Source organism: Aethalodelphis obliquidens, unplaced genomic scaffold, assembly GCF_003676395.1.
Source record: "Aethalodelphis obliquidens isolate GAN/ISIS:26980383/991018 unplaced genomic scaffold, ASM367639v1 scaffold17, whole genome shotgun sequence".
NCBI classification, from domain to species: domain Eukaryota; kingdom Metazoa; phylum Chordata; class Mammalia; order Artiodactyla; family Delphinidae; genus Aethalodelphis; species Aethalodelphis obliquidens.
The window spans coordinates 26,297,600-26,324,704 of record NW_020837961.1 but is presented as its reverse complement, the minus strand read 5'-3'; the positions used below and the strand labels follow the sequence as shown (position 1 = coordinate 26,324,704).

The following is a 27,105-nucleotide window of genomic DNA, read 5'->3' as shown; positions in this document are numbered from 1 at the left end:
CACACACACACACACACACACACACACACACACACACACACACAGAGTTTGCAACTAAATCTGTGACATGTAAACATAACCCAGGTTTATTCTACAATGTTGTCATTTTGATGATATTTCACTAAGTGTATATTATAGTGGCACATCATGCCTGGATTCCTTATGTGTTTAAAAACAAACAAATGGAAGAAAAAAACATCACACTTTTGTGGGATGAGTCAAGATCCTTACAGCTGCAAACAGCGTTATGTTTAAGGAAAGCATATGTTACAAACTGTAAACAACTGAGTTTCCATTCAAGTGTGCGAGTGAGGAAAAACAGGTGGCAGGGGATTTAAGAAACAGAAAGAGAAAATGAGAGACAAGATATAAATTCCTTTCTTCTTACATACAGCTCCCTCCAAAAACAAAAAAATGAGTCTGTTAACACAAGTAAAACAGATGCTCTCTTTCCAATGAAGGTGAAAACTCCTGAATCTTCTGCGTTAAGATTAATGCTGCCTTCACATAAAAGCCAAATGGGGGAGGAGCTTATTCAATTCACTTTCAAGAAATCTTGAAAGCCAATTAATGAATCTATTCCTGAAAATCATATATCTGTTCTCAGTTATGCTGGTTAAAATGACTGTTCCTGTGAAAATATACTCAGAACCAAAACTTTTAATACTATGAATCCACACTGCATTAATGACCCTAAGAGGTCTATATTTTACATCTTGTTCCAAAAGAGCTCTTTTATTCATGGTGATACCTGGTCATTTTTTCCACCTCTAATAATCCTGGATGAAATGGTTTCAAAAGAAAAGCACAGTTTTTTAAAAAAAAGACATGCACTGATCATTGAATTTTAGAAACAAGTTAACAGAAAAATAAAAACAATACCTCTTGTAAATGTGAGTCTTTCTTTTTCGCTGATAAATTCAAATGTTTATCAATTAGGCTATAGTTCTTTTCCGTCTCTTTGTCAAACTTCTTTTTCTCTTCCTACAAATCAGAAAAACATAGACAACTGTGATTACAAAAGGGAAAAAAAAGGCATACACATAGTTAATCCATTGCGAAACTCAAAATATGAAAAATACCCCAAAATAAAAGAAAATACCACGAAGTGTGAAGGAGTTATCTGGAAACTCTATCTGCACCCAGGCCATACTGCTTACTACTCATCAAGACAGCGTTAGCATTGAAGAGTCACTTATTTTTTTCTTTTTTTTCCTTTAATGGGCTTTTTTCCAAGCCTGTTATTTTTCAACTCTTCATACGTATCAGTGTTTGGAATTAATGCCATTCACTTGTCCTTCCATTCAAAAAAATATATATTTTTAAGATGAACACATAATAAGAACATAAAGTTTAAAAAAGCAAACTTGCTACAGTACAGATTTTGGCCCAGAAATGGAATTCACTTAAAACTGAGTAAGTTTTGATCTACATTAAAAAAAAATCATCATCATCACCACTGGGGCAGTAGGAAATATCTTAAAAGATCTTCCCCAATCGTCCAGTATGAATATCACAATCAAATCCTCTGACCAGGAATGTCATCTACTCACCCAAACCTTAGGAATGATTTCTTTAGCACTGTCTAGAATACTAGCAATAGGTCGACAAGGCCTAAAATAATACTGACGTACTTGTACCGAGATCCTTTGGTTAACATTACAAACATTTCTCAGGCACTGCCTGGAAACAGCACTTGCTTTCCTTTTGCTAGAGTAGCTCTTTTTAATTTTTTTTTCAAATTTTTATTGGCGTATACTTGATTTACGATGCTGTGTTATTTTCAGGTGTACAGCACAGTGAATCAGTTATACATATATCCACTTTTTTTAGATTCTTTTCCCATATAGGCCATTATAGAGTACTGAATAGAGTTCCCTGTGCGTTTTTATTTTTTTAAATACATCTTTATTGGAGTACAATTGCTTCACAATGCTGTGTTAGTTTCTGTTGTACAACAAAGTGAATCAGCCATATGCATACATAGATCCCCATATCCCCTCCCTCCTGAGCCTCCCTCCCACCCTCCCTATTTCACAAGGAACCAAATTTTTTTAAGGCAGCAGCGAAGACAGAGTATCTCCCCAACACTGCTTGCCAAAGGTAAGTAGATTTCTCATAAACATTTCGGAGCACCAATGAGCACACGCGATGTCCTCATGCTGTCAAAATGTTTCCATTAACTTCAAACTCTCACCAACTCTCCAAGGCCTCCTGAAAAGGAACATTCCCTTCCCTATTTTCCAACCTCTGTTTTCTAGGTCAAAAATAATGGATTCTCCCAGCCTTTTCTGGAATGATCTTTTCCCTATTAAGCAAAAGGAGTAAATAAAGCACAAAAATTCTGTTTCTTCACATCTATTATCATTTTCTCACTCCACGGGACTACAAACTGTTGTGAGAAGCCAGGAAGGGAGCTCTGCCAGCCCACCTTAAGACCCTAAATTAATCCCCACACTGATGGAAGAGACAGACTCGGGAATTGTTACTTCTTCCCATTTCTACTCCAAGTTTAATTACCAACTAGCTGCACATCTTTTGGGGGGGGAGGGGAACACCTAACAATACAGAACCTTAGTTTTCCTACTGAAAAGATCAGGGATTTGGTTTTGTACTAGTTCATTCTTAGATCCAATCCTGAAATTCTGTGACCCTACGGTTCGCCTATGTATGAGAATAGTCAAACTGCTGTTGAAACAGAAGCACATTTTTTCTTTATGCCCTAGGTCTAATTTACAACTATTTTTTTAAAAGCTTAAGGCGTTAATACTACATGGTTACTCTCTTTTCTGCTTTTCATTATGACGCACTTCCTGAACGATTTTAATGACTAACAGAAAATAAGCTAAAAAGAACATATGGCCACTACTTCAAAATCTCCACTATTTTTAAAAGTTCATATTGCAGAGCATGCACTGGATTAGGTGTCAGAGATGCAGGTTCTAGCAGCCACGCATTGTTCTGTGACACTGCCCCAGGGTCACAGCATTCTCTGAGCATCAGTTTCTCAGGTTTAAATGAGATAGAAATGGAGGTGACACAGCTGCATTTACCGCAAGTACGCTGCAAAGCGAGATCACGTGGTTAAACGTGCTCACCATCTTTGCAGATTAGTACTTACCAGAGAATACTGAAAACATTTTTACTCCTTTGATTTCATGTGAATCACAGAAGGGGACAAAGGATGCAATGATGCTAAAGTCAGCAGTCAAAACACCCCAGCACACGCAGCAATAGTGGGGCATGTAAATTAGCATGTGGGTTAGGTTGGGAATGAAAGAAAATGGTTCTATCAAGGCTCTGTGAAGAAAGAATTTAGCCAAGAAACAACATCACGCCCACCAATTAGAGTGGAAATACAATTGTTCGTACTTGGTATGGTATTATACAAACGCTACTGTGTTTTGTTTTTGAATCTTAAGACTCAGATCATTGTTTCTCCTTGCATTTCTTCTCAAGGTCACTATAGAATATTCTGTTTCTTTGTATTCATATGACTTTTGGCACTTAAATAATATGAATTTTAAAAGGAATTGTGTTCAAGCAGCATTCAATAAAGAATGGAGCCCTTTTTCTTCAACACTGCAATGTAGGATACATATATATGTGTGTGTGTGTGTGTGTGTGTGTGTGTGTATATATACCCATATATATAATAAATTGGGCCATATGAGACAAAAGGCTCTATCAAGGATCAAATTAATACAATGAAAACTTTTTTATGAAACAGCATTATTCAAGTGAGTCTGAGTCAAGCTGGAAGTAAAACTCAGTAAGGAAAGGTGGAGGCAAGGGCAAATCAGGTAGCCCACATCTATTCTAGGACGGCAGGCAGCCATAACAGAGCCCCTGCAGATTTCTGCCATGTGGAGATATAAGCCCAGTACACAGGCCTTGTCTTCCGATTTTTCTGGAACAGCTGGAAAACCCAGTGATTTTTAAATGGTGGCAACAAAAATTTTTTTTTTCAGTTTTAACATGAGTAAGCCAAACAAAATGTTTACAAGTTAAAGATGATTCATGGGAAGTCAGCTTGTAATGTTATAAAATCACACATGCAAGAACAACAACAAAAAAAACAGTGAAGAAGAGCTATTACTTAAAACAGCATAACTAGTCAAATAAGATGTACATGGTGTAAATGGTAGAGGGCCTTAATAAACCTAAGAAACAAAACATAAATAATCAGGTTTTTTGAATCTATTAGAAGTAAACATATATATATATATATATATATATATATATATATATATAGGTTTCATCACAAATCACTGGATAAAAAAATATTACTCAACCAATGGTGTGGGTATAACTGGTTAACTAGCTGGGAATAAAAAGAGAACCATGTCTCAAATCAAAATTAATTCCAGATGGACTGAAAGAGCCACAAGTAAAAAATGAAACCAAAAAAGAGTATTTTCAATCAGATCTCAGAACAGAGAAGGAACTTCTGAGCAAAAGAGAAATGGAAGAAGCCATAAGAGCTTCTAGATATCAAAAATACACAATAAATAAGGCAAAAGGCAAACAACAGGCAGGGAGAAGATACAATTAATATGGAAGAAAAGAAGTAAACGTTCCTGACACATAAAACACTCTTTATTGAGCAAGTTTTTGCTCAAATCACACATTACACTTCCAAGGAAAAATGAGTAAAGAACATATAAAGAATTCACAAAAGTCTGAACACACCTGTGAACTGTCCACATTTCTGCAGGGTACTAGAATTTTTTGCTTTGTTTTAGAAGAAGGGGAAATTTTTAAGTTACCAGGTAACTTTCTTTTTTAAATATTTTTGGTATTTTACAAATTTTCTAGGATGAGGAAATGAAAAGACTTATTTTCAAACTACGAACAGTCAATAATAAGGCCTGACTAGTCTAGACAGGAGCTTAAATACTTTCTTAGAGATTCCAACTCCTTCTCCCTCTTTATTTAAATAAAAAGGTGGGAGTAATGCTGCACATACAAGAAACAAGATTCACAGCACATACAACACACTCGGCAGGAGCACTTTTTCCTGTATATCCAGGCCAACCAGAGCTTTGCAATCCCTGTTCTGCTCCCCTGGTCCACCAACACACTACAGCCCAGGGCATTGGAAACTCAGCCTTTACCCCCAAACCAGGCGGTGGAAATGCCACCTCTTCCATGAAGTACTCCTTGTCTCCTCCAGTGGGGGGACGGCCGCCTCCCTCAACTCCTGCACCAATGTCACCAGTCCTCCTTGACACTTCATTTGCCTACCCAACCCCCCACCCCCTTTTGCCTTTAAGCTCCTTCAGCCTCTCCACGGCAATGAGAATTCAGCCTCTACCTGCACACCCAGTAGGCGCCTGGGAGATATCGGTCAGAGGACATGGGAAGGGAGAAGCCTATAGAGCAGCGACACCAACCCTGACAAAGTGCCACTGCTGGTTCCGGTGCCGTTGCTCTCGAGTCACCTATCCATCACCTTAGCACCATCCGGCCAGGGGGGTCACAAGCCACAGTGCTTGAACCCGGCATGCCAAGAGTGGACAAAAACCTGCGCAGTTCTTTCTGGCAAGCTGATATGGAGCATGTCACAAAGGGGATCCTAAAAGAACTGCAACTGTGTATATGCCAGGCCCTGCACTAGACCCCAGAAATATGTTAGCAAATGCACTGAAGCCTCGCGAAAACGTTCAGAGACCGGTGTCCTAAGTCTCGTTTTAAAGATCAGGAAACAGGTTCAGAGGCCTTAAGTAACTTGCCCCAAATCACAGAGCCACTTAAGGGGCAGAAGTAGGATTCCAAACGAGGGAGAATCAGGTCTTCCTGAAAGACTTTCCTGGCGCTCCAAAGCCAAGATGATAGGACACCTACAGAGCACCGATGCTTACTCGTATTAGAGCACTTTTCACAGTGCATTTTTATGGCCTTTTTTTTTATTTTGACATCACCCACACAGACTTGCCAATTTCTTAAAGGCCGACCAGTGTTTTAATTCATAGTTGTATATCCCAAGGCCTGATAAGGTTGTTATTGCTAAAAATGAAAGAAATGTGATTAAATCACATTTTTCCTGCTCTATCAAACATAATTTGAGAAATTATTCAAATAAATTTGCTTTTTAACCCACATTTTGCAGTCATTTACAGAATCTCAGGAAGTTTTTATTAAACATTTAGTCGTTAGGCATAGTCTTGAAAAGAAATACAAAGGAAATACGGGGTGAGAGTCTGGTAATGGCTGAGCTACTAAGGTATAATTTATGAAATAAACATTTTTTCAAGCCTTCTGGTTAAACCTTTTACTCTATTGAATAAAACAGTAACTAGCTCTTTGCAAAACAACATTTGAATAGGCTCTATAAATTATCAGTATCATTTCGTTGTATCCGTTTGATTATTTGCATGCTGCCCCTTTCAGAGAAAGCAATTTTAAATTCTCCCACCGTTAACTCTTAGCAAGTTCTAGTATTTCTTGGAGTTTGTACACAATGCACTTGGCTCCGATGTCGTCTGCTGCCTGTATTAGTTTCCTGTGGCTAAACTGACATTTAATGAGCAATGGTTATCGACAAAATGTTATGCAGATACTTAGGAATAAGTGACAAGCTTCTGGGAAGGGAAAAGAGCTTCCGCGAAAGTAAAGCTAAGAGAGGCCGTGAAGAAAACTCTGAACTGATGGGACACAGCACAGAACGACTGTGTCCCGCAGTGGGAAATGGGGCTCTTTAAACAGAGACAAGAACCGGGCAGGCACATGAGAAAATGTGGCAGAACCTACAGGACGGAGGTTGAAGCCCAAACCAAACAGACGTGACTGACAGGGAACATATCCAAATAGAAGTGAAACAGCAGAAAAGAAGTCCTGGGGGCTCCTAAAAAAATCCAGTTTACAAAAGCCACCTAGCAGTTTCGATTATGTTAAAAACACAAATTAAACATGTCACTGGGATGCTGGAAAATGAAGAAGTAAATGGAACTGAAAGAGCTTGCATACAAAAGCGAAAGACAGGACCGTCCCAGATGGGAAAAAGGAGACGGGAAAGAAAAGATAAACATTTTGACAAGGGTATCTAAAAACTTCTGCTGCGGTCAACTTTTAAAGACTTTTGTCTTTTTCTCCCCACATGAAAACTGCTTCACGGTATTTTAAAAAAGATCTTTAACCTAAGAGAATTTAAGTTATTTTTAAGTATCCTGCGTAAGTAAATAAACCACTGGAACAAGAGCGTGTGCTTTTCAAAATAGGATTGGCGTTTAGAAAGCACAAATGGAGAAAATCATCAAATATCCAGGTTATAAGCCCTTTCCTGGTTTTTCTAGAATAGAAGAACAGTAGAATTGGTTTATTTATTAAATACGTTATAGTAAGACAGAGTGAAGGCTGGTAGAAAATAAAGAAACAAGCATAGGTTTTTCTCTTAAAGATTTAACAATCTAATGAAAAAGACAGATGCTTATATATCACTATATAACCTAGAAAACTACCTTTCTCTACTGTTTAATATACAAAACTACCAGTAAAAAAAAAAAGGCTTCTCCCGGGTAACATCAATAGGTGTGACGGCCAACACACACACTGTACTGAACAAGAGTGTAGGATACACCCTTCATAAACCTGAAGCCAGAAAAAAAAAATGAAGAAAGAAAGAAATGGGGGACTTCCCTGGCAGTCCAGTGGTTAAGACTCTGTGCTTCCACTGCAGGGGGCGCGGTTCGATCCCCGGTCAGAGAACTGAGAGCCCGCATGCCATGAAGTGCGGCGGAGGGGAGGGGAAGGGAGAAAATGTTTTTAAGTAAGAAGAAGAAAGAAAGAAAGAAAGAACGGGGACTTCAGGATAGAATTTGGCCATTACACAGCTCAAGAGACAAAGTATTAAAATAATTTAACCTTGTAATATGGCAATTTATTTTGCAAGCTGCTCTGCAGTTAGTTAAGCCTTGAACAATGCAGAGGTTAGGGACGCCAACCTAGGAGCAGTTGAAAATCCGAGTACAGCTTAGAGTCGGTCCTCAACATAGGCGGTTCCACATCCGTGGATTCAGCCAACCGTGGATCCTGTAGTACTGTAGTATTTACTAATGAAAAATACCCACATATAAGTGGACCCACACAGTTCAAACCTGAGTTGTTCAAGGGTCAACCACACTTTGAACGGGCACAACGTGAGAAGCTGGGCAAATCTTGGGAAGAGAAGGAGTCAGTAGAAGACTCAAGGCCAGAAATTTCTAAAAACCCAGTAGGTAAATAAAAAGGAAATACATCTATTAATTAAGTCACATTCATTTTTCACGTACATAATCTAACCCTTATCCTTCCCGACCATCATCCAAGTAAAGTAAGAAAAAGAAGAAATGTTTACATTCAGTACCTGCCATGAAATGTTCAAAGAGAAAGAACCAAGATTATTGAAGCTTTAAGACAGCCTATGAAGATCAGAGAAAACAGAATCATGAAACTGCAAACTAGAGCAGTCAGATCCCCAGTCTGTCATCTTACAGGTAAGAAACTAAAGCCAATTACTTGCCCAGGGTCACAGATGTGAAGCCAGACCCCGCAATGTCCTGTTACAAAGCCAGCAGACACAAACCAGCTTCATGTAGCTCAGCAAATGATTCCAGGAAGAGGACTTGGGGGGGTACCCCCACTGACCTCCCCTCAAAACACAGCCCTTCGTTAAAAACTGTAAAATATCATGCCAAAAAGAAGTGTCTAATATGTTAACAGGTCACTTAAAGGAGAACTGCGTCTACAAATAGCAGCTAAAAAGCTGGCCCTCTCTGGATCCATTTGTATAGCTATCGCCATGGAGACCACAATGTTTATTCGTAGAAAAGGATTTTAATAGTTTGTTTACAAAGATAAAGGAAAAGAAAAAAGAAAAAAACCTCACATCACCAATGCATGGGGGAAGAAAAGACAAATATAAAACCTCTCTTCCCTACCTAAAACTGAAGTTATTCCCGTCTCCTTAGGCCAAGCCAAAAATGGTCAACAACACGGAAACGCTATTTTTTTCTCCCTCAAGTACGTGCACAACATTCAAGAGAGGCTGGTGGAAATTACTTCTCTGAGTTAATTTCAAAGCTTCTTAGTTAGCAGATGTTAGAAGTTGCTAAATACATCCTAGGCTCCCAGTGGCAAAGTCCCTGCACTATTCCCAGAAATCCTGGCTACATCCCAGAGCTCTGAATACAGAGTCTGTGGTTCACTCACCTCTGAATCCCCAGCACCCGTAACAATGCTGGCACATAACAGACGCTCAATAAATTTGTGTTAAATGGAAGGAAATACATCCCAATACAGTAAGCCCCCTACATACGAATGAGTTGCATTCCAAGAGTGCATTCGTGAGTCCAATTTGTTCGTACGTCCAACAAAGTTAGCCTAGGTACCCAACTAACACAATTGGCTATATAATACTGTAATAGGTTTGTAACACTTTTCACACAAATAATACACAAAAAAACAAACACAAAAAATAAAGAAAACATTTTTAACCTTACAGTACAGTAATCTTACAGACACATCAACTAACTTAACATGACTGGACATACGAACGCACGTTCGCATCTTTGAAAGTTTGCAACTTGAAGATTCGTATGTAGAGGACTTACTGTAACCGAATATTCTCTTTCTAGTTTCAATGGCATGCTGGTGTAGCAGCATTTCTAATCTTAAACCCTAGTATGATGCTACAGTCTGCCATCAAGCTGAGGCGGGCACGGAAATCACTGCCCTTCCTACAGAGATAAGATGTTTCTATACAGAGTAAACGTGTTGTCTGCTTAAAGATATTTTTAAAACTCTACATGGAAAGGTGCAGCCAAAGATGATTACGAGAGGTTTTACCATCCAGTCCAGGCGTTTTTGTTTTGTTTTCAATTTCATACTCCCCCAGAGGGGACAAAGCACGTTTGAAACATAAAACAACAGACGGTGGACTCCAACATCTCCTTCAACGCTGCTAACTGTGAACCGAGCGTACGCTCAAGCAGCAGAGGTGTCTACAGTTGCTGTTTACAAGTGTGCTCAAATTAGACACAAACCTTGACGGCTCCAAGTTGCTCTTTTCTGAATTTTTCCAAGGGTTTAATCAGGGTTTCGGTGACACTTAATGCCTAGAGAACAAGAGTGATAACAGAAGAGCAGAGTATTAGGTTTCCAAAGAGGAAAAAGTTAGTCTTTCATTTCCCTCTTCCACCCCACCCAGAAACAAAATGAACAACACACTGAACTGCTTTATCTCACCCTGCCAATGTGACCATTAAATCACTTCTAAACTTATTAACACACCAAATATCCATAAATATTTTCGGGGAAGAGGAGGTGCGGCAAAGTGCCAGGGAAATGTGCAACCTAGCCCCAGTACAGCCCTTTCTTCAGGGAAACAGCAAGAGGGTTGGCTTCAAACAACAAAGGGGTCTATCACATTCATTAACAGAACACTTCTGTTGGAAGGTTTTTTTTTTCTCCCACTGCTCAGAAATTTAAAAGTCGATGACATTCCATTATTAGTGATCAGACTACATAATGTAGAGGGCTAGGTTTGTGGCTACAAGTTTAAATGTAGCAGGACAGCCCTTCATCACTGAAAATTCCTCGTGAGGATTTAGGCTATGCTAGCAAAGCAGAGTCACTGGAGCTCAGGACAGTCAGTCACCCAAATATGCAGAGAGCTGGCAAGGTCACCAGGACAGGAACCACACACAGACTCCACCCACAACCTCACTCATTTTTATATTGGCTCGTTTGGGGCTTCTCATTTTAAGACAGAATCTACATATCACTTATATGTGGAAACTAAAAAAAGACAACAGGGACTTCCCTGGTGGTCCAGTGGCTAAGACTCCACACTCCCAAATAAGGGGGACCTGAGTTCAATCCTTGGCTGGGGAACTAGAGTCCACATGCCACAACTAAGACCCAGATCAGCCAAAATGAATAACTAAATAAATAAATATTAAAAAATAAAATAAGGTATAAGGAAATAAAGTACAATATGAGGAATACAGCCAATATTTTTAATAACTATAAATGGAGTATAACCTTTAAAAGTTGTGAATCAATTACAAGAGACAAAGAAGGACATTACATAATGATCAAGGGATCAATCCAAGAAGAAGATATAACAATTGTAAATATTTATGCACCCAACATAGGAGCACCTCAACACATAGGGCAAATGCTAACAGCCATAAAACAGAAAATCAACAGTAACACAATCAGAGTAGGGGACTTTAACACCCCACTTTCACAAGTGGACAGATCATCCAAAATGAAAATAAATAAGGAAACACAAGCTTGAAATGACACATTAAACAAGATGGACTTAATTGATATTGATAGGACATTCCATCCAAAAACAACAGAATACACTTTCTTCTCAAGTGCTCATGGAACATTCTCCAGGATAGATCGTATCTTGGGTCACAAATCAAGCCTTGGTAAATTTAAGAAAACTGAAATCGTATCAAGTATCTTTTCTGACCACAACGCTATGAGACTAGATATCAATTACAGGAAAAAAAATCTGCAAAAAATACAAACACATGGAGGCTAAACAACACATTACTAAATAACCAAGAGATCACTGAAGAAATCAAAGAGGAAATCAAAAAATACCTAGAGACAAATGACAATGAAAACATGACAACCCAAAACTTATGGGATGTAGCGAAAGCAGTTCTAAGAGGGAAGTTTATAGCAATACAATCCTACCTCAAGAAACGAGAAAATCTCAAATAAACAACCTAACCTTATACCTAAAGCAATTAGAGAAAGAACAAAAAAAACAACAAAGGTAGCAGAACGAAAGAAATCATAAAGATCAGATCAGAAATAAATGAAAAACAAATGAAGGAGACAATAGCAAAGACCAATAAAACTAAAAGCTGAGAAGATAAAACTGATAATCCATTAGCCAGACTCATCATGAAAAAAAGGGAGAAGACTTAAATCAATAGAATTAGAAATGAAAAAGGAGAAATAACAACTGACACTTCAGAAATACAAAGGATCATGAGAGATTACTACAAGCAGCTATCTACCAATAAAATGGACAATCTGGAAGAAATGGACAAATTCTTAAAAAGCACAACCTTCCGACACTGAACCAGGAAGAAATAGAAAATATAAACAGACCAATCACAAGCACTGAAAATGAGGCTGTGAATAAAAATCTTCCAAAAAACAAAAGCCCAGAACCAGATGGCTTCACAGGCGAATTATTTCAAACATTTAAAGAAGAGCTACCACCTATGCTTCTCAAACTCTTCCAAAATATAGCAGGGGGAGGAACACTCCCAAACTCATTCTACAAGGCGACCATCACGCTGATACCAAATCCAAACAAAGATGTCACAAAGAAAGAACACTATAGGCCAATATCACTGATAAACATAGATGCAAAAATCCTCAACAAAATACTAGCAAACAGAATCCAGCAGCACATTAAAAGGATCATACACCATGATCAAGTGGGGTTTATCCCAGGAATGCAAGGATTCTTCAATATACCCAAATCAATCAATGTGATACACCATATTAAAAACTGAAGGATAAAAACCATATGATCATCTCAATAGATGAAGAAAAAGCTTTTGACAAAATTCAACACACATTTATGATAAAAACTCTCTGGAAAGTGGGCACAGAGGGAACTTACCTCAACATGATAAAGGCCATATATGACAAACCCACAGCCAACATCGTCCTCAATGCTGAAAAACTGAAATCATTTCCTCTAAGATCAGGAACAAGACAAGGTTGCCCATTCTCACCACTTAGTATTCAACATAATTTTGGAAGTTTTAGCCACAGCAATCAGAGAAGAAAAAGAAATAAAAGGAATCCAAATTGGAAAAGAAGAAGTAAAGCTGTCACTGTTTGCAGATGACATGACACTATACACAGAGAATCCTAAAGATGCTACCAGAAAACTACTAGAGCTAATCAATGAATTTGGTAGGGTAGAAGGATACAAAATTAATGCACAGAAATCTCTTGCATTCCTATACACTAATGATGAAACATCTGAAATAGAAATTAAGGAAACACTCCCATTTACCATTGCAACAAAAAGAATAAAATACCTAGGAATGAACGTACCTAAGGAGACAAAAGACCCGTATGCAGAAAACTGTAAGACACTGATGAAAGAAAATAAAGATGATACAAACAGTTGGAGAGATACACTACGTTCTTGGATTGGAAGAATCAACATTGTGAAAATGACTATACTACCCAAAGCAATCTACAGATTCAATGCAATCCCTCTCAAACAACCAATGGCATTTTTCACAGAACTAGAACAAAAATGTTCACAATTTGTATGGAACACAAAAGACCCCGAATAGCCAAAGCAATCTTGAGAAAGAAAAACGGAGCTGGCGGAATCAGGGTCCAAGACTTCAGACTATATTACAAAGCTACAGTAACCAAGGCAGTACAGTGCTGGCAGAAAAACAGAAATATAGATGAATGGAACAGGAGAGAAAGCCAGAGATAAACCCACACACATATGGTCACCCTATTTTTGATAAAGGAGGCCAGAATATACAATGGAGAAAAGACAGCCTCTTCAATAAGTGGTGCTGGGAAAACTGGACAGGTAAAAGAATGAAATTAGAACACTCCCTAATACCATACACAAAAATAAACTCAAAATGGGGCTTCCATGGTGGTGCAGTGGTTGAGAGTCCACCTGCCAATGCGGGGGACACAGGTTCGTGCCCCGGTCTGGGAGGATCCCGCGTGCCGCGGAGTGGCCGGGCCTGTGAGCCATGGCTGCTAAGCCTGCGCGTCCAGAGCCTTTGCTCCACAACGGGAGAGGCCACAACAGTGAGAGGCCCGTGTACTGTAAAAATAAATAAATAAATAAATAAATAAATAAGTAAACTCAAAATGGATTAAAGACCTAAATGTAAGGCCAGACACTATAAAACTCTTAGAGGAAAACATAGGCACAACACTCTATGACATAAATCACAGCAAGATCCTTTTTGACCCACCTCTTAGAGAAATGGAAATAAAAACAAAAATAAACAAATGGGACCTAATGGAATTTAAAAGCTTTTGCACAGCAAAGGAAACCATAAAAAGACGAAGAGACAACCCTCAGAATAGGAGAAAATATTTTCAAATGAAGCAACTGACAAAGGATTAATCTCCAAAATTTACAAGCAGCTCATGCAGCTCAATATCAAAAAAACAAACAACCCAATCCAAAAATGGGCAGAAGACCTAAATACATATTTCTCCAAAGAAGATATACACATTGCCAACAAACACATGAAAGGATGCTCAACATCGCTAATCATTAGAGAAATGCAAATCAAAACCACAATGAGGTATCTACTCATACAAATCAGAATGGCCATCATCAAAAAATCTATAAATAATAAATGCCGGAGAGGGTGTGGAGATAACGGAACCCTCTTGCACAGTTGGTGGGAATGTGAATTGATACAGCCACTATGGAGCACAGTACAGACGTTCCTTAAAAAACTAAAAATAGAACTACCATATGACCCAGCAATCCCACTACTGGGCATATACCCTGAGAAAACCATATTTCGAAAAGAGTCATGTACCTCAATGTTCATTGCAGCACTATTTACAATAGCCAGGACATGGAAGCAACCTAAGTGTCCATCAACAGATGAACAGATAAAGAAGATGTGGCATATATACACAATGGAATATTACTCAGCCATCAAAAGAAACGAAATTGAGTTATTTGTAGTGAGGTGGATGGACCTAGAGTCTGTCATACAGAGTGAAGTAAGTCAGAAAGAGAAAAACAAATACCGTATGCTAACACACATATATGGAATTTAAAAAAAAAAAAGGCTCTGAAGAACCTAGGGGCAGGACAGGAATAGAGACACAGACATAGAGAATGGAGTTGAGGACACGGGTAGGGGGAAGCATAAGCTGGGACGTAGTGAGAGAGAGGCATGGACGTATATACGCTACCAAATATAAAATAGATAGCTAGTGAGAAGCAGCTATATAGCACAGGGAGATCAGCTCGGTGCTTTGTGACCACCTAGAGGAGTGGGACAGGGAGGGTGGGAGGGAGACACAAGAGGGAGGAGATATGGGGATATATGCTTATGTATAGCTGCTGCACTTTGTTATAAACAGAATCTAACACACCATTGTAAAGCAATTATACTCCAATAAAGATGTTAAAAAAATTGTGAATCACTATATTGCACACCTGTAACTTACATAATACTGTACATCAACTATACTTCGACTTAAAAATTTTAATAAAAATAAAATAAAAAAAGAATCTACAACATACAATGCTGAAAATGCACATAGAAGGGAATATTTACTGAAGGAGAATGCATTTAACCACAATGTGCTAGTGAGTAGTAGCGTTCTCACCATCTCCAGAAGGATTCAGAATAGAAAAGCAACCCTCAAAACACTTGTCAACAATGTGCCATCCCTCTTGTTACAAAAAAAGCCCCCCAAAAATCCAAGCTTAAAATTACAGCAAAAATAAGTGACTGACAACAGGAAAGGATTCTTCATTTAACCCTAGGCTCCTTTGCAGTGTTTCATTATGGACGGGTTTCTCCCAAAGAGACCATTCATCCAGTGAGATGCAGAATCCTCAGAAAAAAATGATCCTGTCCACACTCGAGATGCCCAGAGCTTGCTTAAACTCTCTTCCCCAGGCCGGCCACTGGACTTCACTCACTCCAGCCCTGACAATTTGTTACTTAGGTATCAAAGAGTTGAGGCAACAGAATTAAGAGCAATCACTAGTCCATGGAAAGGGATCATCTTCAAAATACGATAATTTTATCCTCTTCATATTGTAGGCCATGTGACCTGCAACAAGGGCAAACCAAAGAGCAGAGCAGGGACACAGCAGCACATGCCAGGAATCCTGATGACTCGAAACAATATGGAATGCCCCAAGGTCCACCTGGGAAAGCAGATGAGAGGCCCTGCCATACATTTTCAAGGTGATCCAACTGACACACAACATCTCAAAATAATTTAAAGCTCACTTCCCTTAGCACAGTATCATCTCCTAGGCATCCACATCTGGACCTAGCCTACTAGTGGTCCTGAATAAACCCACATTTGATCGTCCATGGAGGCTGGATGAAGCAAGACAGGGGTTTAACTGTGTGAGCTGTAGAGAAATTAAAGAATGAATGAGATCTCAGCAATATCCATGGAAAGGAGGGAGAAAGGGCCAGGCTGGAGTTGGTTTATAAATAAAAGGTGAGGACATTTGTGGGAACGACCCTTCTTCAAAAGGACGGCCACGAAGGACAGAATCAAAAGAAGACAATGGTTGAAACAGAACACGAGGTAAAGTGAAGGCAGATTGTTTTTTAAGAAGATCAGTACTTAAACCCACACAACATTACAACACTGTAAAGCAATTATACTCCAATAAAGATGTTAAAAAAAAAAAAAGATGACAGCACATCTCCATGCCCATGCGAAGACTCCAGAAAAGATGGTTCAAAGTCTCTAACGTGGGAGGAAACGGAATGCTGACCCGTCACAGGAGTAGAGATCCCGCCTGCCCTTGTAATAGGAAGCAAGGAGAAAGCAACGGCCCATTCAAATGGGTTTGTAGATTTCACGAACAGAAGCTGAAGGAGTTGCTACCAGATAGTTATTTTTTCCGAGAAGTACAAGGCAAGGTCAGTTCTCAAGATTTGAGGCGTGGGGCGAAGTCTGAATAAAGCGGGGCATGAAAGAAGGAATCATTACAAACAGGGAGGAGAGCACTTCCTGGGCTGAAGGCCCTTTAAGAGAGGTGAACAGGAGTTTCGGAGGACATCCACTGGGCTTTGTGAGACTGTCTCTAGCAAGGCAGGGAGAAGGTGAGCAGTTCGATTCACCTGCGGTAAGAGTACGCCCGAGAGATGTAAGCCCATCAGCGTAACATGATGTGGTGTGCACAGTGTGGGTGAGAACAGGAAGCTGCCTGGGTGAGGGAAGACTTCCTGAGGGGATAATGCAGACCTGAGCCTGAAACAGAGTACAGGAGCTCTCCAGGCAAAGGATAAGAGTAAAACAAAGGCCCTCCACGAGAGAGGGGAAAACAGCATTTCCAGTGCACGGAAGTACCAGCAATTCAGCATCACTAAAGCCCCTGAAGAAGTCAGGAAGCAGGGGAGGAGGTGGACGAGATCCGATGGGCTCCAGTGGACGTCAGAACAGGACCCGGAGATGCTCAGTCGGGGCTAGATGTGGGCATCAACAACATGGGTACACGAAGACCTTTTAAAATTCAAACCCTGAAACTCCATACCCTGGAGTAAACACTGTCGTTCACAAAAGGACCAGGACACAAAGATTCCACATGAGCAATTTTATATTTGTCCTTCACTTGGAGAATTTGATGCAATATTTGTCTGACCTTCAAGGGCTAGCACTAGCGTAGACAAAATATATAAGGAGTTTCCACCTTATCATTGGCAGGTCAATAAGCCTGTTTCCAAATCAAAGAAAACAGTAGTTGTGACAGGCACCACTCCAATGCAATTCTTTAATTAAAAAAATGTTTTAATTTTTTTTGAATTTTTTATTTAAAATTATCATTTTCCTTCCTTAAGAAAGTCTGATTATGTCATTTCTGAATTGAACCCTAGGCATTCTGTTCAAGGACAAAATCATGAAGTAGCTGGTAAATGCTTCAGAGTAAGGCAATGTAGATTGAACAACAAAGATGGCTTTCTTCTTTTTCTCAAAATACAGATTCCATGAAATCTCTCAGTTCCTTTTGTAAGTTCACAGAAGTGCTATATAATATTACTAGAAGGGCTAGTAATAAGTGTATGGAAGCTAGTAATAAGTGTGTGGAAGTTTTCTAATGCCAAAACGTGACTCTTCTTTCCCAGAGGTACATGCATACCAACTTTAGGGACGGCACCTAAAACTCTAAGACAATTTCTGGTGGGGAAAGTTTCCAAATTTGAAAGAGACAGCCGCGGTAATAGTATGGAGAAGCGCTTTCAAATACTAACACATTAAAAATCAATCAAATAATTTAGAGAGAAAGCAAATTTAGAATGCGATTTTTTATAAGCACACATATAAGACTATATAACTATATTTTTTCCCATAAAATACTTGAACCAGCCACCAAAAAAAATGTCACAAGAAGCCTGGCTAATGCGCCGTGGAAAGAGATTTGGATAGTCTTGTATCTACATCAACATAAAACATGTTAACGAATCAGTTGGTCTCACCTTAGAACGGGGTCAGCCAACTTTTTCTACAGAAGGCCAGGTAGTAAATAATGTAGGCTTTGAGTCATACAGCCTCGGTTTCCAACTACTCAACTCTGCGATTTCAGCACAAAAGCAGTCATACATAGTGTATCAATGAGTATAGCTGTGGTCCATCAAAATTTCATTTATAAAATAGGTGAGGTGGGTTTGGCCCATGGGCCATGGTTGACTCAACCCTGCCTGAGAGAATTCTCTTGAGAATCACAGCATAAGATGTTCTTCTTACTTCTTATATGTTTGTATATTTTTTAAATGTACGTTTGCAAGGTACCAACAGTTGGGAGGGAAGGTTGAACGCTGCATGAGAGGATCACAGCTCGAGTAGCTCTCGACCTAAAAAGGATGCAAAAGTGGCACCACAGAATTTGCCTGAGATAAGCAATCAGCCAGGTTTCAGTCTTGAAAGGCAAATGCTCAAGTGTAAAAGGTATCTTAACAACAGCTCATGTGAATTTAACAGTGGGCTTTAACAGGGGCCGTAGCCCCTAAAAATTTGAGTTAACTGAAAGTTCAGCATGAACTAAAGTAGTTAAATTGTCCTAGAAGATAATGAACACATATATAGGTTACATATATTGTTCAAATCCAAACAAGGTAATCATACAACTGTGTCCTGTAAAATCAGAACCTATCTCAACAGTATGGTCACCATATTTTAAGAGAGACCTTCTCTAACTGAGGCAAAGCAGGAATGTGAGATGAGAAGGCTAAAAACGTTTAGAAGGAACAGGTTTAAAAAAAAAAAAATCAGAGGTGTTTAATGAGACTTGGGAGGAAGAGAACATTGAGAGGGAAAATGATGAAAGCTGTCTTCAAATATTTAAAAGGGTACCACATGAGAGAAGGAAAAATCATTTTGATTTGCTTGAAGAGGACAAAACCAGGTCTAACGAAGAGAAGCTACAGAGCAGGTTTGGGTTCGCCATCAAGAGGAATTCAGTACAAATTACAATGGACCCAGCAAGGTAATGTGACACCTCCCCACCCACCGCTCCTTCTGTATCAACAAGTAGAAGCAAGTGACGGGTGTCCAGAGACAGAGTCACAGATTCCTGCACTGAGAGGAAGTTGGACGAGGAAACCCCTGAGGTCCCACCCACCTCTCTGATTCTGGGATTCCACATGAGCTGGGAGAGGCAGAAACGCAAACTACATTTCCATGTTGCCTTATGATGGCAAACCACAGAATCCATCCAAACTTCACAATCCGAAGTAAAAGAACAAGCTTATTAGATAACAGTCTGAAGGATTACATTTTTTCCCACTGGTAGAGTCTGAAACCCCTTTTTGTAAGACATTTGGATATGAGAGCTTAAATGTCTAAAAAAGGAAAGAAAAGATAGGGTAATATCTTTACCTACCCCTACAGTTTAAGCCAACGCTGAGAATCTCTTGACAATACTAGCTGACCGGAAGAGAATCAGACTCTACCGGGGGTGGGGAGAGAAGCCACTGCCGGTACTTTAAATTTCCCTCACGTTTGAGATCAAAGGCTAAGTTCTGATGTATTGATACATTCTAATGCTAATGGGGCTTAGGACCAGAAACCCATATTCAGTAAAAAGGCAACAAAGGCAGAACTGCATCCTAGGATATCTTTAGTAATTTTTTTCAAGTCTCAGTCCAGGTCAAACAATGAATAAACCAGCAGAAGCACGACATCCTGCCATCCTAATCACTCAGCACTAACGAGGACAGACTGAATCTAATGAATCAGAAGGAATTATGTCCATTCCCCCACGGACCTCGTTATTTTAAGCCTGGATTCCATGTGTTCTTGACCCCAAAGGAATGCATAATCTGAGAGCAAAGAAGAATTTCCACAATTTTCTCCCATGACCGTCCAGAGACTTCCCATTTCATTAGACTGAAGCGAAAACTCGACTTTCCAATTCCAACGTCAAGAACAGCAGCAAAGAAACCGTTCAGCAAAGACATATTTCTTATTTTTCCTTGAAACAGAACCTTGAGAAAGGATGTCAAGGAACCCTCATACATATCTGAACATAAGGAATATTTTTCCCAAACTTGTCCCTTAGGAAAAAAGGGACTTAGCCCTATATAAGAATTCTTATACTCTCCTGAAGGAGTGCACTCCCCATCATTTTGATGAACAAAGAATTGTTTGAGGAATCTTAACCTAAAACGGCCCCAGTCACATCTAGTTTCAGCTGCTTAGAGCTCACAAACAGGTCTGGGTTACAAACGCAAGGGGAAGCTAAGAAATTTAAGAGATTTATTTATCATTCAGGAGATGACCTCAAATAAGTCAGTAATATTACTGACCACTTTTAAGTGGTCAGTAATATCATAAAAACCGCTCTAAAAAAACAAGCTAAGTAGTTGCATTAAGAAAGTCATGAATGTACATATATGTATAACTGAATCACGTTGCTGTACAGCAGAAATTAATACAACGTTGTAAATCAACTAGACTTCAACAAAGTAAATTTTTTAAAAAAGAAAGTCATAAAAATACATCTCAGGGATAATTTTTTTTAAGTGAGACTGTCCAAATGTGCACTAAGGGGGTACCTGTGACTTGAGATAAAATTTCCAGTGAAAGCATCAGAAAGATATTTTAAAAGGGGCTGTATCTCAAATAACTCAGACGGATGTGGCCATGAGGAAAGCTGTGCTGAAAAATTCCGAATGTGTCCGTGATAAACACACTGATGTCAAAGTCGTCAAGAGTTGGAATAACTTTTTCATGAAATAAATGGGGAAAATATTCCTAAAGTATATATTGATAATTTAATTTTTAAATACAGACACACATTTAATCAACTAAATAATGAAAATACACATCTGATTATCTAGCAGACACATAAATGCATACCTAAAAGTGTGTAAGTTCAAGCTATCCAAAAATTTTTTGTTTAATCTTTTCATGGGAAAATGGTGTTGCCTTACAATCAGGCATAAACATTATAGGTGGTGTATATCTGCCCTTTTGGGCTACCTGGTACTTGGAACCCCTTCCTATGTTTGAGGAATTCTCCTCCCAAATAGGGCAAAACCCACCTTCTACTATAAAAGCTGAAAATCACAGACACTTGCTTTCCCTGCCATCTTTCATGAGGTCCTGGCACCTGGCCAGAGTTCCACTAATCAGATGTTCCCACTCAAGAATTTGATTTGGAAGCTAGTGCTTAAAAAACAGTGAACAGAGATTCTGGTGGGTGGTAGCAACAATTCCTTCCAGATGCAGCAGTTCTACCAACAACCACCAGGGGCAGTGGTGTCGCCTGGCGCACACTGTACTGTTCTACACACCTGGTGGCAACAGTGGTGACTCTTTTCCAAGCCCAGCTCTGTAGTGCAACTCTCAGCATCATTCCCAGTTCCCCAAAACTGATAAAGATACTGGAAGCTACCTAATATTCTTTAATAAACTCCCCTTCTGTTCAGACCATGCAACTGAGAATCCAGATTAATATTTTTTAAATTTCAGAACCTTAAACAATCTTGTCAAACTGATTTCAGTACTATCTTTCTCAATATTCCTAAACAAGATTTTTCTCCTGATTAAACCAATTCACTTTAATTAATGAGATTACTCCCCATCCACATGCATCCTTTGCTACCTTTTTCTCCATCTAACCAGTCTCACCCTGTGCTATACCTTCCCCCATTAATCTAGGCTCAAATCTTAAAGGGAAAATTTAAACGAAGAATAGAGTCCTCCCACTTTTTTTTTAAAAGGCTCTAATGTTGGCAAAAAATGAAAAAGTTTCACAATTGGTTTTTCTAAAAGAACCCTGCTGCAGAGACAAATAGGAGACCAACATTTTCTCACTTGGCCTTTGTCCGAACTAGTTCTGTTTTTAGACCATAGGAAAAATAATTCTCTTTTGTTGCCTGCATATTCCCAACTATAAAGAAGGATAATACCTGCTCTCTGTCTACTTAACACAATTAAGTAAAACAAAGAAGAGTATATCATGCTAGAAGCAATTTTAACTTCAAAATAAATAAATCCCTGGATGATATTTTATTTTTAAGTACAGCACAGGCTAAGCTGATCCCTCCTGGTAGAAAAAAAATTAATGTAAAAATGAAATTAAATTTTATAGTGCTAATATCTCAAACTGACAAGAACTGGAGAGCGTCTTAATGAACCTGTACACAAAGCTCTAAAGAGGACACAGGTGCAGAGGGACTGCACATTAATTCTGCAGAGTTTACACCTGAAAATCAGGAGCCAATTAATATGAAATGGTTCCCTGGATGTCTGATTCTTTCAGACCAAGGCAACTTCACTGAAAAGCCTAGGAACCATAATTTGTAAAATACTGACATATATTCCAAATTCATGACTTCACTTACCACACTTATGCTTTCATTCAGACAGTCCAAGAATAAAAACTCCCGAGTTTTTATCAACTTTCAATCCTAAACTCTGAGTAGCTTGACACCTAACAAAACAAGAGGATTTGAGCTCAAGGTCTGACAACTTCTGCTCCGAGTTAATTCCCTCGAGGTTTGGCCATGCTCTAGCTCTCAAACAAGATGTTAGGTCATTGTATCACAAAATTTTAAGGTTCACTTAATGCCTGTCTTCTACAAATATCTCAGCGTTTGTGGCGGGGAGAGGGGAGCATCGGTTTTGAAGGACATTAATCGAAAAAAAGTACCAATTTTACTCATGATTTAAATCAAACAGACCCCACCAGTAAAGGTTTTTGGTGTTGTTTTCAATCATACTTAGGAAAAATCGAGAATCTTCAAACAAAAGCTATTGGGTTTAGTAGGAGTGAGTTAACCTAATAAGGATGTGCAGGTATTTAACCTCGAGCCTCATTCCCTCTGTGCCTGAGGGACATAAAGACCTGGCTTGTATTTTTTAGACAAAATGAATACTTGGGCAGAACATGATGAGAAGGAATAAAACCCCACTGGAGTAAAAGATAAGCCTGTCAGAAAGCTGTAAAAGCATCATGAGAGAACTGGAAATTGGGTGGGTTTGTAGCTTTAAATAAGAAAATTTTAATTTCTGAGGTGAATGGTATTACTCAGGGGCACAGGTAGAAAGGGAACCTCATGAATAAGAAGGCAATGAACTACTGAATCGAGAAAATACGAGACAAACTCTATTCAATACTCCATAATGGCCTACATGGGAAAAGAATTTTAAAAAGTGGATATATGTACGTGTATAACTGATTCACTCTGCTGTACACCTGAAACTAACACTACCTTGTAAATCAACTACACTCCAATAAAAATTAGAAAGAAAATACGAGACAGACAGAGACAGAGGTAGAAAGGAGAACTATTCAGAAAAGAACACCTACACTTCTGACCAACAACAAAGAGACGAGCTCTCCAGTCCTTCTGTGAGGGCTGGGCTCCTTGAGTGGCCAAGAGGGAAAAGGGAGGGCCTGGGGCAGAAAGGCCCTTGATAGCTCGTTCTGCTATGCAGCCACGAGCTAAACACCTCATCCTGGAAAAGGGCCTAAGTCCTCACTGTATCCTCAGGTGCTAGAACACTGCCCAGCTCATAATGGGCATTCAAACATATTTGTTTTATGAACGAAGTGGGATTCTCTCACAAATTTAGTAGTATAAAGAACAGCATTTCTGGATCAATGCAACATTTCCTGCTGCTGGTGATAACAGTCACCGTGAAGGCCCACGTTGAGTCTCCTGTATGGACACGTTCTCTCTCCTTCAGAACAGTCTATGTCTGGATTAGACCAGGTCCTCTAAAAAGCAGACACCAAGACAGGGTTCGAAATACAAGAAATTTATTAGGGGAAACATCTATGAGAGAAAAGGGAGAGGGAGCCAGGGGAGGCTGGAAGAGGCAAGCAATGCAGGTCTGGCCCCAGGGGAAGGAGACAAGGTGGGAGAAGGAAGGTGGGGTGGACGCATGTTAGACTGCAGTGCAGTTCTAGAAAAAGTCTGACCAGACCATCAGGGACTCCTCGAGCCAAGGCTGCCTGTCAGAGGACTCCAGAGTCCCCAGGAATGGGACTGCTTTAGTACCCCTGCTGTGCTCACTCACTGGCTGGGGGCAGGCTTGGGACCCGTGGCCTTCACACTAAAGCAGCGATGGAACCTTACAGCAGCTGGGCCCAACGGTCGATTCCACTCCCTGAAGCAGGAGATCTGGGGGTGCCTCATGGCTGCCCCTGCTTCCAAAATCCATATTCTTTCCACTACACTATCATGGCCACTAGTCTTCCCCTGGACCTCTAACAATTCCCATCACCACTGCAGTACTGCGATTCATTAAATCTAACATGCCACTAATACTAAGACATTCCATATTTTCACATACTATTAAAAAAAATGATGATGACATCTTCATTTACTATCTTAACTCTAAGAGCTTTTATATTTACTGAAAAAGCTCTTTGGGCAGTTAGATATATTTTTATCACATATCCCTCTTGTGTACACTTTTTAAAAAGACAATAAGCAAAATATACTTCAGATATTTCTAAAGCTTTTTCAGAGTCCAACTCTTCCAAATCACTTTTCAGCTCAGTCACCAATATCTGGTTTTCCCCACACATTTCTTCCTCTGTACCATCAAGAATCTTGGAGCTGCACCGTTTCTTTAAGGGGTGCTCCCTTAAATCCCAGATACTACGGCATCTGGGATTTTCTTCCAAGATGCCAGCACCCACTCTTTAGGTACTAATACTGGTACTTCCTCGACCCATCCAGAAGGTCTCAATGGCAGGTCTCCCATCCACCATCAGGGTTCATAATTTCTTCCTTCAGCGGTCCTTAAGTGGTTTGCTGATTGAATTAGTGAGGGGCTACAGCTGTCCAAACAGGCCAGGAGAATTAAAAACCAAATTCACGTTTCCTCCTGACTGCTGCCTGGGGGATACACCTCACCCATATTCGAAGGGGGAGGGGAGGGTATTAAATCTCGAGGAGCTCAAGGCAAGGACCAGGAGATAGGAGAAAGATGCTCTTTTCATCTCTGTCACTAACTTGTGCTGTAAATCAAATCCCTCCACCTCACTGTTCCTGTTCCCCCCCTTTTTTTTTTCATTGAAGGAGTTAAATCTAAGTTTCCCTAAGTTCCCCCTCAGCTCTTTGTTTTAGGAGTCTAGTTCATACCTTTGAGTATTTCACGACAGGATCTGAATGAAAATAGTTTCCTCATGAAACTGTGGACTCAGCTGAACTAATTCCCACTAAGGGAACCAGTCCTCTGGATGAGAGAGCTGACTGCGCGGACTGGTTACATTCTGGCGCCCCCTGTTGGAGGTGGGGGAGTAAACAGCAGGAACCCACGCCTGCTTTTTACTCTTTCACGTTAGGATTGACTAGTTTATGGCAAGAGCTAGCTGATTCCGCAGAAGCAGAGAACAAGCCCAAGGAGCTGAAACACAGGAAACGTAAGTTTCAGTAGGGAAGGAGCATCTGATGATGACAAGGCTGCAACGGCACAGATGACAGTGAGTCACCAATGGCAAAGACACTGAGTCAGGAGGCAAGGCCGCACACGAAAAGGGTCAGCAAGGAGCCCAGGCCTCCTGCCTGTGACACGTGCACTCATGACAGAAGTCTGATTTGAGTTAGCCCTGACTGTGGCCTCTAGAGGATTCTAGGTCAGAGAAAGATCTCAAAAGGTGCATTCCTGAAGAACAGGTTTCACAATGACATCTGCCTCTGACTGAATTGTAATGAATATACAAGAAAAACAGTGCTGTCAAATTGTAAAGGTCAGTTCCAAGGAGAAAAGTTCTTCATGAATTTCCATCACTGACAGGGGGGATTCCCTGGTGGTCCAGTGGTTAGGACTCCACGCTTTCACTGCTGTGGGCCCAGGTTTGATCCCTGGTCAGGAAACTAAGATCCCACAAGTTGCATGCAGCCAAAAAAAAAAAAAGTTTTAAAAAAAATGTACAACACTGACAGTTTTTAAACTAAACTGAGAAATGTTTCTGTAAGTTCAAGGGATATTCTTTCCCAGCTGAATGTGACTGCCAAGAGAATTCTGCATAAAAAAAATGTGTCACTTTATCTGTAAAAGAACTGATTAAAGTAGGTTTGATACACCATAGAATTAGATAACACTAAAGGCACAATCTTTCCGATGGCATGTAATACCTTAGATACTTATCACACTATAGAAACTCGTAAGCAATGTTAAACACAAATTAAGGCACGCTAAAATTCCGAACAGCAGAAACCTGTTCCTTTATAATAAACTAATATAGTCCAAAACCCTTTGGAAACGACAAGTAAAAGCTTAGGGTCTTGAAGACTACTTTAACATCCTGGGAAGCATAAAGTCGTCAAAAAGCCATTCATAGTGTTTCCAACGTTCGGACAGATCTAGCTACAAGACTATGACGAAAGCCGGTGGAGATTTCACTTGCACCCTAGGCCAGTGGTTCTGCTGTCAGCAGGTTGCACAATAACCTGGAGGCCTTATTAAAACACAGCCTGATGGGCCCCACCCCAGAGTTCCTGATTCAGTAGGTCTGGGGCGCGACCCAAGAATGTGCATTTCTAGCAAGTTCCCAGGTGATGCTACTGCTACTAGTGCAGGGACCCAGCTTTGAGAACCACTGCCCTAGGGTGTACTAAAGAAAGAATATCATAAAAATTCCTCCCCAGAAATAAAAGATATTTAGTTCATTGTAACCAACAACTATTATTTTAATAACACCATGAAGGACTTTTGAAATTTTAAAAGAGTCAGAGAAAGTTTGAAACAAAAATCAGTGTCAAAACTCCCAAAAGATATAGAAATCACTTAACCAAATGCTTCTGTAAGATCCTTGAGAAAATGAAAGAATGATGAGAAAGGAGTGAAGCAAATCAGACGAGGGCTGAAGAAACACCCATCGTGTCTTGCCTGGAAGCATCTAAACTA

The 27,105-nt window shown here is 39.8% G+C and overlaps 1 protein-coding gene across 2 annotated transcripts in view; it reads right to left on the bottom strand.

The window, feature by feature from the left end:
* The window catches only part of ARHGAP10 (Rho GTPase activating protein 10), a 325,886-nt gene that overhangs the window by 208,305 nt on the left and 90,476 nt on the right, over positions 1-27,105 (bottom strand). For both annotated transcript variants that reach the window (XM_027117132.1, XM_027117131.1), the window contains exons 4-5: positions 10,023-10,094; positions 883-984 (exon numbers count right to left, since the gene is read on the bottom strand). In XM_027117132.1, the coding sequence (XP_026972933.1) occupies positions 883-984; positions 10,023-10,094 (174 nt within the window). The remainder of the gene's footprint in view (positions 1-882; positions 985-10,022; positions 10,095-27,105) is intronic.